General features: G+C 42.8%; 1 protein-coding gene across 1 annotated transcript in view; it reads right to left on the bottom strand.

The window, feature by feature from the left end:
* PTPRQ (protein tyrosine phosphatase receptor type Q) overlaps window positions 1-17,964 on the bottom strand; it is a 1,452,710-nt gene that overhangs the window by 431,869 nt on the left and 1,002,877 nt on the right. The window contains exons 44-45 of the mRNA XM_086919596.1: window positions 14,263-14,414; window positions 849-990 (exon numbers count right to left, since the gene is read on the bottom strand). Coding sequence (XP_086775722.1) covers window positions 849-990; window positions 14,263-14,414 — 294 coding nt within the window. The remainder of the gene's footprint in view (window positions 1-848; window positions 991-14,262; window positions 14,415-17,964) is intronic.

The following is a 17,964-nucleotide window of genomic DNA, read 5'->3' as shown; positions in this document are numbered from 1 at the left end:
AGCAATGTTCTGTAGTCCAGCAATCTGTATTTTAGTGGTGAGGTAGCAAGGTTATTTGTAAAATGAAAAAGTTGCACTTCCAACCTTGAAATATGCATTTAAATGAAAAAAAGAAGGTCTTTATAACATTTAACTGCTTGTCTCACAAATTAATTAAGCTATTCCTTTTCCCAAACACTGTGTCGAGTTTTCCTAAACATTGCCTTTTCTCGAATTCTGGAAAAAAGCAGGACATGCTCTTATAGATAGATCCTACAACCTACAGCAGGCATCCCAGTGCGGGGTCCTAACCTCTGTATGAGGGCAGGCAATAATGTATGCTCTTGGGCATGGGTTACTTAGTGGTAACTTGAAGCCAGATGTACAAATATCAAGAGTAGCGACTCCCAAATAGCAATTTTTTCCAAACTGTCATTTGGGAATCGATATCCCAAATATATGAATATTTTATATTTAATTTAGTGATTCCTAGTGGGTTACAAAGGGACCAGACTCTTTCAATATTCATGAGGTAGGTCACAATTTGAGACACATTGGAAAGGGCAGTCATCACAGCTCAGCAGACCACCATGTCTATGATTTCTTTTGAATATAGATTTTTTTTTAAAATGCAGCCCATTTTACTTAGAAGAACAATTTAACTATTTTTTTTGTAAGTAGGCAGTGTTCTGTGGGCTCCCAAAGTAAACTGGATTCTCTACTATTAAGGAAATTGTGGTGCTGTGCATGGTGACTTCAAAAAGAATACTGTGACCCCTAATTAATGGGTGCTATGGTATCACATGTTGCATAATGTGGGCCCTTAATTTTAAAGTAGACTTGGTGTAATTTGTGAAGCCATGCCTTACCTGATTCTTTTGTTGTGAAGCTGACAGTGTTGCTAGAATGGTTTCCATTCCCATATTTTGTGTACGCAGATGCACTGATAAAGTATGTTGTAAATGGCTCCAGTCCATTAAGTTGTGCTTCATTATACATGCCTGAGGTGTTCTAATGGGCATAAAATATATAACAAACGTGTTCATGCATCGCAAAGAGCATGGAATTTGTACATAAAACCAACATTAAAAACATACCACAGAACCACTACAATATTTAAATGCACGAAGGCCCTTTTCATAAGAATGGATTTTGGCAAGAAACAAGCCAAAATTAGACATTCTTTACATGAAAAATACAACAAAAAATAAGCAACATTTAAAAGAGTATCACTAGATAATTTGTCAGTTATTTAACTTAACAACTTTCAGCTTTAATACAACTGTTCTTTGACCTATTATGATTCTACACAGACTCGGGCATGAGCATACCGTTGTGTAGTTCAGGTTTCAAAGGTATTGGTTAAGGGGTTATTTAGAGTAATTAGAGTTTTCCCCTGCCTGGCAGAGGTATCTGAGCCTTTCAGAGAAGCCACAGCAGTTTTTTCTGAAGGCATTGTAAGTTTGGTGAGCGGCCGCCATGTTTCATACGGCAGCCCCAAAAACATTTCTGTTTTTCAAAAACAAACTCCCAAATCGTAGATGGTCCAGGGCGCTTGCGCCAAAAGCCTAACATCAGAAGGGCCAGTGGTGTAAGGGTTTAAACAACAGAGCGACCAGGAGCTCCACCAACAGAAACAAGACATTCACCCGACTCTAAACATACAGGCAGCTCCTCAGTTAAGATGATAGGGTAGTCCAGCATTTCAGTTTCTTATTTTTGTTATACTTCAAACATAGGGGCCTATTAGGAGGGCAGGCAGACTTACCTTCGTGCGCCATCCCTGTGGAGCTGGGACCATACACCATAGGTGCGCCGGTCCCGCCCTCCGTATCAGGATGTGCCCGCCACACTGGGGGGTGCATCCTGGTAGGTTAACATTGCAGACGGTGCTGCTGGCTGCAGCATCTTACGCAATGTTAAATTACCATGTTTTGCATTGCGATGCACAACGTAGCAGTCACCGCGCAGTGCCTGCCACCTAGAGCATGGCAATGTGGGGGGTACCAAAGGTACCCCCCCAAGTGCAGCCACCCATCCCCCCTCTCCACCAGGGGCCCACAACGGGCCCCATTGCAAAACAATGCAGGCCGGTTAAGTTGGCATACTAATCTGGTGGACAGTGCCTGCTAGGCACTGCCGCCATTTTGGGCTCCCTGGACCGTCCGCCAGGCAATTGGGACGATTTTTGGTGGCGGACGCATTCATGTTCCCACCGCCATCCTAATCTGGCAATGGGAAATATCTGCTCAATGTCGGAAGGATCGCCACCACAGGGGCGGCGGTTGCCACTGCCGGCTCTGCGGTGGCAGTCCTTCCGCCATCGTAATGGGCCCCATAGTTTCTCTTTCACAAACATCTAATACTTGTAACTCCACAAAAAACGATCTGTATACTTTTTTTTATGATATGCATTCCCATACCCGGCAATCTCACCAGTCATCAGAATCTTAAGCAAGCCTTCAATGCACCTTGCAGGGGCGCTGTGGAGTAGGCCCATGATCATGGGGGATGGAAGCATAACTGGTCATCACCGCATCTAGCGGCTTAAACCGCATCACCGGTATTTATGAAACCTCAGTAGAGGAGGATGTCAAATATTTTTACCAACCAATAAACTTGTAAGTTTGCACATATTTACACATATTTGCAAACGTTTAAGGCAAACCACTCCTTAATCCATGCATTCCACCACCCTTTCCATATGTAGCTTACTGCTGAAGATTTCTCAGCAATTATGGCAGCGAAATCCTCAGCAGTAATGCTGTTAACGCCTGCCAGAAATCCTTCTCCGAGTTCCCAATAGGCATACAATGAAATGATATTTTGCCATAATTGTATGTTCAATGCTGAAAACGTCTTTTTGAATCTGATCCGTATTTTTTAAAATATACAAGTAACATTGCTATAATGATCTTCAAATGGTCATTATCACACACATAAATAGGTGAGTCAATTCAACAATATTTCAGTGACTCCACCGATACCCGCACTAGAAAACTGTTTTAAAATTGAGGCTCAGTTTGAATAATAGCTTTTGGACTGAACAGGTGTTTCCCCAATAATGAATGGTTGGTTTATTTGATGGCCCTTCTGGTGCCAGCTTTAGAGCAGTCACGACCTAGTGTTAGGCTTGGGAGGACACCAATTACAGTCCCACCAACTCCTTAGTAAATTGTCAGCAAGGAGACTGTGAGGTCTCAGGGCTTGTTGCGTCTTATCTGTGCCGCATATCAGTGTCTAGCTGAAATATAATTCTCAGACAAATAAAAAATACCTGTTAGAAATGATGGTCTCGAGTTGGGCGTGGTATGCACCCGGTCCTTCGTTCTAGTCAGGTTAAGGGAGTTACACACCCAATTAACCCCTGCTTGGTATCTTGGAACAAGCAGTCAGGCCAATCTCAGAGGCAATCTGCAAAGCATTTGTACATGAAACACACAGTAACACAGTAAAACCACTACAAATGGACACCACACAAATTTAGAAAGCTAACATAACCAATCTTTATCTGAACAAAACAAGACCAAAAAAAAATAGTCCAACAAACATAAGCAAATATATCACTTTTTAAAGGTTTAAGCAAGTTTTTCCATAGAACTCTATAGATGCGTCGATTTTAGCACAAAGTACCTTTGAAGCAGCAATATCCGAGATGAAAAGCAGACTCAGAGGAGGTAAGTATTTAAAAACACAAGTGATGTGTCAATTCTTGAGTCCCAAGGGAATGGAGGCGTCAGTTCTGCTGCATGCAGGAGTCTTGTGTTGATTCCTTACTGCAAGGGGAAGAGATGCATCCAATTCCGAACACGCAGCCTCGGTTCCTTAAGGCGTTGCTGGAGACTTGGTGCACAGATGCAAAAAGTGGAAAATTCATGTGGTCTGGGTTGATGTGATGGCAAAATCGTAGCTTCATCGAATTTCACAGCCGCATATAGGTGATGCGTAGATTCCTTCAGTCGCACAGCAGGGCCTGTGCCAAAGTCGGAACGGAGGTCTCGAACATTGGAGACACGGTGCTCAGGACTCGGCTGCAGCAGTTTCTCAGCCACACGACAGGATCTGCGTCGATTCTCCAGCCGCATTGAGGTGACGATTTGGGTTTTCAACTGCACTGCAAGCTTGTGGTGGGAAAAACAGATGCTGAAGTCTGATGCATGGAATTTTAGTCCTTGAAGCAGAAAAAACACCTCCAAGGGCCCAGAAGTGGAATTAGCACCACTTAGCAGGTCACACCTCCCAGCAGAGAAGTTCAGGGGAGCTGCATATGAAGTATTTGATGGCCCTGAGACTTTCAATAGGAGGCAGGCAAACACAAGCCTTTGGAAAACCTTGATAAGCAGGATAAGAAAGTACAGTACAGTCCTTCCTCTGCCTAAGACAGAAGAAGCAAGCAGCAGGCCTGCACAGCACAGCAACAAGCAGAGTGGCAGTTCTCCGCTTACAGCTATTCCATCTCTTGTTCTTGGCAGAATCTCCTCTTGATCCTGAAGTGTTTTAAATAATGCGGGGTTAGATGTCAAATGTCTTTACCCTTTTTGCCTTTGAAGTAGGCATACTTCAAAGGATAGTCTTTGTAGTGCTCACATCCTGCCTTGCCCTGACCTGGCTCCAGACGCACTACAGGAGGTTGCATTGTGAGAGGACAGGCACAGCCCTATTCTGGTGTCAAAGAGAACTCCTCACACCACACTAGCTCAGGAGGGGACATTAGCCGGGCGCTAGGCAATTAGGATAAGCAGGGCACACATCAGCTCCCCTTGTGTGACTATGTAGTGGGAATGCACAAACAGCCCAATTGTCAGTCTGAACCAGGCATGGACTCTACAGGCAGGCAGAGGCACAGGATGGAAAAGCAAGAAAATGCCCACTTTCTAAAAGGGGCATTTTTAAACACACAATTTACAAACCACCTGCATAGAAAGATGTGTTTTTAAATCCCGAGTTTAGGGCACTCAAAATCCAAATCTCTATCTTTTCCCAAATGAAAGTTACACTTAAGGCAGCTCCAATTATAACAACCTATGGGAGAGATAGTCCTTGCAATAGGGAAAAACGAAATTGGCAGTATTTCACTATCAGGCCATGTAAAACATACCAGCGCCTGCCCTACCTTTCACATACACTGCGCCCTGCCCATGGGGCTACCTTGCGTTTACTTTAGGGGTGCCTTACATGTAATAAAAGGGGTGATTTGAGCCTGGCAAGTGGATGCACTTGCCAGGTCGAAATGGCAGTTTAAAACTGAACTTGCAGACAATGCAGTGGCAGGCCTGAGACATGTTTTTAGTGCTACTCATGTGGGTGGCACAACCAGTGTGGCAGGCCTATTAGTAGCATTTGATTCACAGGCCCTGGGTACACACAGTACACTTTACAAGGGACTTGTCAGTAAATCAAATATGTCAATCATTGGTAACCAATCACAATCATATTTCACAGAGGAAGCACTTGCACTTTAGCATTGATCAGCAGTGGTAAAGTGCCCAGAGTCCAAAAAACAGCAAAAACAAAGTCCAGCATGCAGTCAAAAAGTTTTTTTACCCTTCGTGCATTAGCGTTTTATAGAAACCAACCAAAAATGTATAGGGTTCCTCAGAAGAATGGAGGTGGATTCAGTAAGTGTGGGGGGGCAAGGTAAAACACATCACTAAAAAGAACAACATATTCTGTACCAATTTTGTTTGCCCTTCAACTACAGGTAGCTGCTTATAACATATAACACACACCTTAAATGAATAATAGGTATTTTCACCACAATATTGTTTCAAAAATACGCATATTGTGACATCAAAAACAATGTGAGACAGAAGATAGAAGGTAAGAAACACATTTTTAAGCCTCTTATATTATTGTTTAAATTATAGTTAACATTTGTATTAATTATTTTGTTTAATTTTAGTCATATTTGTGTAAAACGTTGTTAGTATTTTAATTTATTTTTAGGTGGCTGTTTTTTTTTTGATTTGCCAATACATTGTAACTTTATTAATCTATATCAATAATTTTTTTGGCATGGGCTGTAAGGTTTGTAGTGAAAGAGGGTGAAAAGATTTTTTAGTAATTACATTTTTAGTGATTATAAAGATGCTACATGTTTTAGTTTGTTAATTTGATTAATGTACAGTTTCTGAGTTAATTAGTAGTACATTTTAAAAATATTTATTTGTTACTCCTTCAATTAGGCAGAATTATTGTGTTAATTATTTGATTGTTTTTATTCATTTGTATAATAATTAATTATATTATGTTTACTTTTTTGTATAATTATTATATAGTGTTATTTAAAAAATATATATTTTATCATTTATTTGTTTTTGTGGTTATTGGAATTTTAAGGTAATAGGGTAGGAAAAATGTAAATCTATTTTTAAACTTACACTTACTCTACTGTTGCTTATGTTGGTGTGGGAATAGTAAATCTGACCCCTCCAAATTCCTACTGTTTTATTTATCTATTTATTTATTGTGGTTTTTTTAGAGCACAAACTTGGCCCAAGGGAATTAGAGTGCTTTATGTGAGGGCCAGATAATATTACACAGGGTCAGATATATTTTAGGACAACGGACATTAAGTAATCCTCCCAGAATCACAGGATTTTGAGTTAACACTGGGACACAAACCTGATTCACCAGTTCCAAAGAAAGTAGCTCTGGTCTTTTGGCCACATCTCCTCAGGTTGGAGTGGGAATAGTAAATTTGACCCTTTCAAAGTCCAAAACGTTCCCTACTGTTGCTTATGTTGGAGTGGGAATAGTAAATTTAGCCACTCCAGAGTCCAATATTTTTTTTACTGCTGATAAGGTTGAAGTGGGAGTAGTAAACCTGAACAATGTTGGACTTGCTCTTTTCTGAGGGTCACTCCCTTCACCCTGCTGTTTTCTGAACCCATTTTTGTTAGCTCATGTGACTCTGCAAACTTTACTACTTCTAACTGGTGCTAAAGTGTTTGTGTTCTCTTATTTAAACATGGTAACAATGACTTTCACCCAATAGACACATTTCTTTTACTTGTAAATCCCTAGTAAAGTGGTACTACAAGTGGCCAGGGCCTGTAAATTAAATGCTACTAGTGGGCCTGAGGCACTCATTGTGCCACCCACTTTAGTAGCTTTTTAAACATGTCTTAGGCCTGCCATTGCAACATCTGTGTGCAGTTTAAACTTCCATTTTGGCCAGGCGAAATAAATGTTTTCCCAGGCCTAATCCTACCCCTTTAATCCGTATGTCACCCCTAGACCTACGGTACTAGAGAGAGCATATCCCCGGTTCTATTGATTGAATATTTGTTGTTTTGGTCTCAAAACAAATATTAAATTTCACTTGATTTTTAAAATTGACGTGGGATTTTCTTTATTACTGTCTTCAGTGTTGTCCCTTGCTCAATTTGCCACTGGATTCAAGCAAGCCGGGCTGAAGACGGCTGAATGCCAGAAACCGGTCCTCGGAAGCTTGTTTCCGGTCCAGGGAAGACATGGCTCGGCAGTTCGGGCTGGACTGTTCCCATGAGGCACAGGGTCAGACTGATTTGCATATAGCCATGTCTGAACTGGGGTGGCAGAGTGGGCTAAAGAACGGTGATGGATTAAACCCAGATCTTTTGACTGGGTGTGAGTGTATGATTGATTCAGATGCTCCGTCCATCACCACCCCCTTTTGTACCGCTTTTGGCCGCCATAAGTGTGGCAGGGTATGCTCAGACGTGAGTCCCTTGCTCACTTTGCCACTGGATTCAAGCAAGCCGGGCTGAAGACGGCTGGAATGCCAGAAACAGGTCCTCGGAAGCTTCTTTCCGGTCCAGGGAAAACATGGCTTGGCAGTTCGGGCTGGACTGTTCCCATGAGGCACAGGGTCAGGCTGATTTGCATATAGCCATGTCTGAACTGGGGTGGCAGAGTGGGCTAAAGAACGGTGATGGATTAAACCCAGATCTTTTGACTGGGTGTGAGTGTTTGATTGATTCAGATGCTCCGTCCATCACCACCCCCTTTTGTACCGCTTTTGGCAGCCATAAGTGTGGCAGGGTATGCTCAGACGTGAGTCCCTTGCTCACTTTGCCACTGGATTCAAGCAAGCCGGGCTGAAGACGGCTGGAATGCCAGAAACCGGTCCTCGGAAGCTTGTATCCGGTCCAGGATAGACATGGCTTGGCAGTTCGGCTGGACTGTTCCCATGAGGCACAGGGTCAGACTGATTTGCATATAGCCATGTCTGAACTGGGGTGGCAGAGTGGGCTAAAGAACGGTGATGGATTAAACCCAGATCTTTTGACTGGGTGTGAGTGTTTGATTGATTCAGATGCTCCGTCCATCACCACCCCCTTTTGTACCGCTTTTGGCCGCCATAAGTGTGGCAGGGTATGCTCAGACGTGAGTCCCTTGCTCACTTTGCCACTGGATTCAAGCAAGCCGGGCTGAAAACGGCTGGAATGCCAGAAACCGGTCCTCGGAAGCTTGTTTCCGGTCCAGGGAAGACATGGCTTGGCAGTTTGGTCTGGACTGTTCCCATGAGGCACAGGGTCAGACTGATTTGCATATAGCCATGTCTGAACTGGGGTGGCAGAGTGGGCTAAAGAACGGTGATGGATTAAACCCAGATCTTTTGACTGGGTGTGAGTGTTTTATTGATTCAGATGCTCCTTCCATTACCACCCCCTTTTGTACTGCTTTTGGCCGCCATAAGTGTGACAGGGTATGCTCAGACATGAGTCCCTTGCTCACTTTGCCACTGGATTCAAGCAAGCTGAACTGAAGACGGCTGGAATGCCAGAAACCGGTCCTCGGAAGCTTGTTTCCGGTCCAGAGAAGACATGGCTTGGCAATTCGGGCTGGACTGTTCTCATGAGGCACAGGGTCAGACTGATTTGCATATAGCCATGTCTGAACTGGGGTGGCAGAGTGGGCTAAAGAACGGTGATGGATTAAACCCCGATCTTTTGACTGGGTGTGAGTGTTTGATTGATTCAGATGCTCCGTCCATCACCACCCCCTTTTGTACCGCTTTTGGCCGCCATAAGTGTGCCAGGGTATTCTCAGACGTGAGTCCCTTGCTCACTTTGCCACTGGATTTAAGCAAGCCGGGCTGAAGACGGCTGGAGTGCCAGAAACTGGTCCTCGGAAGCTTGTTTCCGGTCCAGGGAAGACATGGCTTGGCAGTTCGGGCTGGACTGTTCCCATGAGGCACAGGGTCAGACTGATTTGCATGTAGCCATGTCTGAACTGGGGTGGCAGAGTGGGCTAAAGAACGGTGATGGATTAAACCCAGATCTTTTGACTGGGTGTGATTGTTTGATTGATTCAGATGCTCTGTCCATCACCACCCCCTTTTGTACCGTATAAACACTTTAAGCATTGCATATAAGTTAAACCTAACTGCGTTGTGCCAAGCTACCTGAGTCTTAAGCACAGGTTAATTAGGGGGTTGTTTGTGTTTCACCCTGACAGAGATTGTGGGGACATATTATCAACGGCCAGCGATAATTATCGCTGGCCGTGCTTAGCGATAATGTTATTCTCGCAGGCTATCTCTGGAATTTATCGCCCATAACAACGCATTACTCCAGGGCGATAAAAATTCCAGAGCTAGTGAAGTTATCGCCGTTTTGCAGGGAACACCGCTGGTTTTCCAGCAATGTTCCCTGCAAACCGGCGATAACCTTGCTGATAAGACCCACAGGGTCGTATCAGCATAATCCACCCCAATGTTAGGGATAGGTAAGTCTGCATTTTAGCAGGCGTTAATTTTTGGAGTAAACAGCGGTTTTCTCCAAAAACTAACGTATGCACTAACGTGTGCTAAAATGCTGGGGCAGCCTTGTAAATATTGCGATGTGAACATCAGCTATATTTACAAGGTTTTCCATCCGGGGTGCGCCCAGTGACGCCCACTTTGCATCTCATTAGAGATGCAAGGGGGTGGCATTGGGGAAAAGAGTGCTAACATGCTATTGTGCATGTTAGCAACCTCTTGTAAATAGGGTGATAGTTTTATCTCCGCTTTTTACCTTTTTAAGCCAAAAAAGCAGGGATAAAGCCCTTGTAAATAAGCCCCGTGCTTACTGCTTGAGTAGTGTTTTGCCTCCCTCAGCCAGTAATCCAATTTCCAACTAACACTTTCCCTACTGCTGCATATGTAAATCAGACTTCTCCAAAGTCTAACAATATCCCTACTGTTGCACAAGTTGGAGTGTATTTTTTATCTATTTTTTTAATTGTTTTATTAATTTTTTTGTTTTAATTTTAAAAGTAGGAAAATGTAATAAAAAAAATCGGAAGTAATATTTTATTAATTTATTTTTAATTTTAATGTTGTATAATTGTTTATTTTTATTATGTAGTGTTTATAATTATATTGAATTATTATTAGCATGTTCTATCATTTATGGTGAAATATTTTAATTTTTTTAATATTATGTTTTCTAGTGTTTGTTTTTATTTTAGGCTTGTAAGTTATTTATTTTTTCTATTTTAGCTATAGTCTTTAAATGTTAATATAGTGTGTCATGAGTAAAATGTATAATAAATATCTTTCTATGGTTATATTGCGGTTTTCTATATTTTTGTGGACATTATTTTTTACTTTACATACAAAGTATGTAGAGTTGATGTCTTAGGCCTCGCTATTTTTGGGGGTAATATTTTTGACACCGATATTTCGTCATGAAAACCCATTGTAAATGCAAGTGAAATGTATCCGTATGATAGGAAAGCTGAGTTGGTTAATGTGATCACTGATTTTAATGTAGGTTGGTGCACTGGAATATATACCCGGTAATTTGTACTATTATGAGGAACCAGTCTGTGACAGAGAGCACAGTGAATATGTATGTCAATTAGCTTAAACAGTTTATTACACCCAGTGTAATATAGGCTGCATGAAGAACACAATAGGCTGCCACACTGACAAGCTTACATTTGGAGGTGTTTGACCTCCTTGTCGATAGACCTCTGGACCTTCTATTCATTATAGAGACATGGCTTGATTCCACGTCCAATCCTATTGTCACCCAGGCCATGCCCAAGGGTTACACAATCTCTAGAGCGGATTGCCCAGATGGAAGAGGGGGTGGAGTGGCTAATATTTATAAAGACAAATGGGACTTTTGGAGAGGGGATGTTTCTCCATGGGAGGACTGCGAAGCACTTGATTTCAGCATTCACTTCTCTGCCCATTTTACCCTAGCGGGTTCTCTGATTTATACACCTCCTGGCCCCACGGGGCCCTTTCTTCACTCATTTGGTGACGTTGTTGTCCCTCTGGCTCTCCAATTCTCCAACTATATTGGTTTAGGAGATCTTAATATTCATCTCGATCAGGCAGAGGCCAGGGAATCATCCGATTTTTTGGATATTCTTCATCTGGCCCAACTCTCCCAGCGGATAAGCAGTCCCACCCACCAAGCGGGACATATTCTGGATCCTATATGCACTAATTTCACCATTACAGAGAAGATCTGTGCCCACTCCTCTGGTCGGACCATTTTTTAACCTATTTTTTCATGGGCAATCCTCAATGCTGACCCCCCTGCTCGTAGCCACCGTAAACCAGCATTCAGCAAAATTGATCCGCTTGTGTTCAATCAGGTCTTGGATGCTTCCAGACCTGACCTCCCAGGTGATTTTAAGGGCGGCCTTGCTGGATCTACAGACTGGGTGACTAAGGCCGTTGATACCTTAGCTCCATCATTTCCCCCCAGGTTTTCTAGGGAGTCTCCATCTAAACCCTGGTTCATCCCAGGACTTAAAGTGCTTAAACATGATTGTATAGTACTGGAGCGAAGGTGGCGCCGCAACGACTGCTGCCCAGCAGCTAAATGGCAACTTAGGCGTAAACAAAAAATCTACTATGAGGCCATAATCCAGGCCAAAAGGTGCTTCTATTCAGCAAGCATTGACTCTGCTAATAATAATGCCAAGGAAATCTTTGCTATTGTCCGGAAATTTACATCGCCGACTGCTCAATTAAATTTGTCTCCATCGACTGACTCCTGGTGCGAGAATCTTTCCTGTTTCTTTAGAGATATGATCTGTACCATACAGGCGTCTCTTGCCTCCTGTGATAGTGTCTCATGGGTTTCTTTGGTGACTTCACCAGCTCACCCTATTTTTTCCCTCCAGGCCTTCAGTCCTGTGGATCTGTCGGAATCTCTTAAAATCTTAAAGGGCCTGAAATCTGGCTCTCCTGTGGACCCTTCCTCAGCTAGACTGTTGACAGCAGCTGCTGAGACTATCAATGGCAAAGTGAACGGGATCATTAATATGTTCCTGCAGAAAGCTTGTGTTCCAGAGGTCTGGAAGCAGACCAAGATTCTTCCTCTCTTAAAAATTCCTTCATTAGACCCCCTTAGCCCAGGGAATTACCGTCCCATCTCCCTCCTGCCTAGCTTAGCGAAGGTTTGTGAGAAGGTGGTGACTGAACAACTTACTGAGTTTATGGAAAGTGGAGGTCTCCTGCACCTGGCTCAGTCAGGATTTAGGGCCTCTCACAGTACCGAATCAGTCTAGGTGGCCTCGGAAGCCATCAGAGTTTGTTTGGACTCTGGCAGGCGGCATTGATTTTGCTTGACCTGTCTGCATCGTTTGACACAGCCTGGGTTTGGATCAGGTCCAGACAGTGACCACAGGGGACCCCCAGGGGTCCTCTCTTAGCCTCCTCCTTTTTAACATTTATGTTACACCTTTGGTTTACTTGGCAGAAGAACTGGGGGCGAAGATTATCGCCTACTTTGATGACACCGAGCTTCTTTTTACATGGGAGAAAAACACGGACTCCGTCTCTTCTGCGAAGCACTGTTTGTCCTCCGTTTCTAAATGACTTGCCTCCGCACTGCTTAAATGCAATGAAGAGAAGTCTGAGATACTCCTCTTTGGGAAATTTCCACCTAAATTTAGGGACTCTCTCTGGCCACCTGAGTCCACCCGGCCTACCTCTATTGGGAAGCCTGTTAAGAATCTGAGGTTGTGGTTCGAGGAGAACCTTTCCTTCTATACTCAGGTCAAGAAGCTTCTTGGCACTTAATTCGGCCTGCTGAAAACCTTAAGGAAATTTCTCCCCTTCTACCTAGGGCTATGAAGGAGACAGTCATTCATGCCCTTATTCTATCTCGGCTAGACTATGCCAATGCTCACTATGTGGGCATTCCTGTCTACCTTCAGGTGGTCCAGAATGCAGCAGCTAGGCTTCTTCTAGACTTGCCCTCCAGAAGTTGTACGAGCCACCATCTGCACTCATTGCACTGACTGCCCGTGGCTGTAAGGGTTAAGTTTAAATCTTTAGTCACTGCCAATTGGGCTCTCTATGATCAAAGCCCTACCTACCAGCAGAAACGCCTCTCTTTTTATTCCCCGAGACAATTACGCTCCTCGTCTCAACTTCTGGCTCTGGCTCCCTGCTTTGAATGCCAGAGGTTAGGTGGCAGCTCTTTCGCACGGAAAGCTGCTGTGGCATGGAACACCCTTCCGTTTGCTCTTCGCAACATCAAGGATCCTTTGGCTTTTAGAAAGCTCCTGAAAACACATCTCTTTGTCTAAATTTCACCCCCAACCATCATTATGGCTCTGCGCTGGGACACTCTTGAGTATCTGTGTGCGATATAAAATAAAATAACATAACATAACATATCAGAACAGTAGGCTGATTGTTTCTGGGCCTCTGAATGAAACAAACGGATTTACGTATTTGTATGATTGTCCGTCTCTATCATATGTGAGTGTGAGGTAAATTGCTCTTACACCGTACATTGGGATGAGTAGCATTATAAAATACATTAATGAGATAGGGGATATGTAGAGGGGAACCTTTGCATGATTGTAGTGAATGAATCCGTGGAGAAGGTCATTGAAGGTAATGCCAACAAAGATTGTAACGCTAAAAGTGCCCGCGCTAACATTATGGGTTCCCTTGCACATATAACTTTTCAGCGCCCATTGTTACATTTTTAGATAAAACCATTTTGAACATATCTTTTTAATCTCTTCTCTGACAAAACTGAGGAAGATCCTGTTGCTTTTTCTCTCAATTTAGCATCATTATACCTTCAGAGGTTAATGGGAAGAATATATATAGATATGATTCTAAATATAGAAAGGCAGTTTTATATTTTTAAGGTCCATGCATGATTTTCTTGTATTTTACAACAGTTTACTGAAAACTAGGTGCAGGGTCTGCTGTACCTGTGGCACAAACTAGGAGCATAGCCGTGCAAAAGAGCCATGTTTTTATCTAATTATATCAAAAAACTGTAGGAACATAGTAACATCTAGTTTTCACTGGCTTTAACTCACCTGATAAAATAAGAAGTCGCTGCTGTTTTCCCAAATTTTAAAATTGTAAACTTGTATAACACCATTTGGCTTCTGGGGTGGGTGCCATTTTAGCCAGACAGTCTCTGAGGTATAATTGACTGCAGTCAAGTTCTGTGGAGCTCCTCCTGGCACTAAAAATGCAAAATGTAAATGAGACTTGGAATCTAAAACATCATGATATATGCAATAAAATGAACAATTTACTTAGGCACGTTTATATTGATGTGCATGCAATCCGGAGTCATCAGTGACACAGTTCAGCCTCTACAATAACACTCAATTGAGTTCATCCATAAATGCAATTGTTAATGACATCTGACAAGCAGACATCATTTGTTGGTGTAAACTACACCTGCAGAAAAACTGTTAATTATCTAGTACCCCACAAAATAACTATCAACAAGGCTCTACTCAAAACTATAGCTGTATCCAAAGGCAACATGTATTTTTACATTTCACGCAAGCACCCCACCTCAAACAAAGGTGCGTCTTAAACTACAGATTTATTGCTTCTGTTCTGTTATGTGCCTTGTCTAGCAATGTGGTGTGCCATGAGCAGGGAGGGGCATAGCATAGTGCTATGTGCCCTAATGCTTACAAGGGAAAGGGGCCCTTGGGTCTACTAATTCAGTTTATGTAGTAAAAATCACTTCTATTTGTGATGCATGGAGCTCCTAAATCCCTCAGCTCCAGCGCATCACAAATACAACTATTGATAGCTATGCCCCTGGCCGTTATTATGGTGGCTGAGGCCTAAGGAAGCAGACTACAGGGGAACAGAAATTTGAAAAAGAAATTATGACCAGACCTTTGGGTTCAAAGAAGGAGGTGCTCTCAAATGGTTCAAAGCAGTAAAATATAATCACAATGTTGGGATATGACCTGTAGGCAATGGCAAGTAGAGAACGTTTTCATTGTGTATTTTGCGGACGTGATTACATTTGTTTAGTGCTCTGGTTGTTCTTTATTGCCTTGCTCATGCCCTTGACTCCCAGGTTCTAAAGCCATAGTTGACAGGTGATCAATGATTGTGCATTCTAGACAAATATTCCATCTCTCTGTCCATGATTATGTAAGTTTGTGTAATGTAAAACATGAAACTTGAATAATGTGACAATTCAGCCATACATTGACAGTCTACTACTCTCCAGACTACCACAGTACTATTGTACAACAGTACAACTACAGTACTGATGTACCAGCCATTAGCACAACCACATCCTGGTTTATAATGTGGCCTCAACCAGGTAAAACACACAACAAGGTCTAGCTACAGCACCTCATGTTTGCAATGATCTTGCTGCAAAATGCTCCACTACTCTTTATAGCAAGGCTTCATCTATTCAAAGTACCTAAAATGAATACACCAAACTTCTTTAGAACCAGCATGATAAGCTTGATCCAGATTCAATATTTAATGTAAAGTAGCTGCTCAGGTTTGAAACAGTTTCAAGTGTTTATGACAGCTTTCTTGGGCAGGTCCATTCTATGCCAATTGCAAAAAATAGCAACAAAGCCCGAATCAAAATATCTATGAACTTGGTGAAAATGCAGGAGCTTCTCCTTTGATAGTGAGAGCACCTAATATCCTTATTGATTTGATTTTCATGAGATAGGTCGGTGTCAATAATTATAGCCAGGTAATCTACTACATTATCAAGAATGGTCCTGTAGTGTTATTTGGAAATTTAAAAAACACAGAAATTCACCAGTTACAGTTAACTTAGCTAACTATAAACGCGCCCGCCATGCACTGCTGATGACCTCACATATTGCATCACTTAAGGCATTTTTTATGGCCCTCCTCTCCAGATCTTATTAGGCCCCGGAGACTCCATCCTTCAGGGCAATTTTTTTTTAATAAAAGGGGAAGCCGGCTGCGTGGCCCACCTCAACAAGACATTATAAACCCTGAGGACCCTATCACTCAGGGCAAGCATTACTTAAAGGGGGTGCCATGGTGCTGATGCAGTGAGAGCTGGCATTGCTACTATTAACAGGGAACAGCTACATATGCTGCTCCCTCTGGGTGGGAGCAATATTTGAATCAGTTTCCCTGCCCACAGCACTGCGGGCAAAGAAACAGATCAAAAGACTGCTCCCAGCTGGCATGAGCATTTTCAAAGCTCCACTGGCTGGAAGCAGACTTTGTGTTTGCTCCAGTATAGCAGGAGATTCACTAATACTCCCGCCAAGGAACAGCAAGCACAAGTTTGTGCCTGGGCAGGCAGGGAAACCACTGTGTCCTAGGTGGGTCCAGCATGTGAGCTGTGTGTTGTTTTCAGTGAACACACACGCGCTCAGACACACACATATATATATATATATATATATATATACATATATATATATATATATATATATATATATATATATATATATATATATATATATTACCTGCTGGCGGTCGCCAGTAGGTTAGTTATAGTTAGGATTGGCTAACATAGGAAATCCGCAACATTCTATTGGGAATAACTCTGGCACCGGTTGAGGAATTTGTGTGTAATTTTCCAAAATTGTGGCCAGCTCCGCTACGCTCCATCCCTGGAAGTTTCGGGAAATTCGTGAAGTGGGGGCTGAGAAAAAAGGGGAGTCCCAAAACGTGTTTCCCCCATGTTAATTTCCATAGGACGGTCTGACAAGTCTACAGCCCGAACCGCTGAATGGAATTACGCCAAACTTGGCAAAATTGTAGGGACTGGTACGCAGAAAAGGAACTTCAAAAACACATATATATCTATATGCGCGCTCCCGGCGCTCACCGGTACGCGTACCGGGGAGCGCACCCGGCGTGCCACGGAAGTGCGCGAGCGGAAAGCTGATTGGCTGTCGGGTGTCTGTCAACATTCTAAACAGTCTGGAGAGTCCGCCATCTTGTGTCTCGGTAGAATCGAGACACAAGAGGTGAAAAAGAAAGGGGGAAATAATTAAAAGGGGGCAGAGTAGACACCCCCTGACCCCCTAGGTTTTCTGAGGGGGGCCTAGAAGGACCCTGAAGGGCAAAAGAACAAAAAAAAAAAAATTTAAAATTTTCGCGGGGTAAGCGCTGGGTGCGTTCCCGGGTACGCTCTTCGGTACGCGCACCCTGAGCGCACCACGGGGAAAAACAGTGTAAAACAATAGAGTCAAAAAATAATGTAGAGTGTTTAGAGGTAAGTTAGCTCTGAAAATAACTTTTTTTTTCTTCTTTTTTCTTTTTTTTTTTGAACAAAAACTGAAACAGGGAATGGGAAACTGCTCAACAGGAGCAAAAAATAATAATCAAAATTAGGGCTGGGGATGGCAGCGGTGGTTCTCTATTGCTTGAATTTCTAAAGGAATATTTTTTGGTAGGGTCACCCCGTGACAGGACAGTGTGACAAATTCGACACTCCACCTTTGGAGAATTTACTTTTTTTTGGTCTTCAGGTATGGAAAAAAAATTCCAGATAAAATGCTCCTTAACTCTAGGCTGAGGAACCTCTTCATCTATAAATCCATCTGGGTCATCACTGCTTCTGGATGCTCTGGCAGCCATGATAACCCAACAAAGATGAAGCAGCAAAAAGACAGGTCTTGCAGTCACAAAAGTGAAAGAAGAAGTGAAGGAAATGGGTGGGGATTTCATTCTTTGTAAAAAAAAACTGTTAGCAACCAATGAAAAGTGTTATTTTAAGGTCACATGACTTGATGCGCTTACGC

This window comes from Lissotriton vulgaris, chromosome 1_1 (genome assembly GCF_964263255.1).
Source record: "Lissotriton vulgaris chromosome 1_1, aLisVul1.2, whole genome shotgun sequence".
Lineage (NCBI taxonomy): Eukaryota > Metazoa > Chordata > Amphibia > Caudata > Salamandridae > Lissotriton > Lissotriton vulgaris.
Note: the sequence above shows the minus strand (reverse complement) of the source record. Positions and strands in the feature narration are given on the sequence as shown.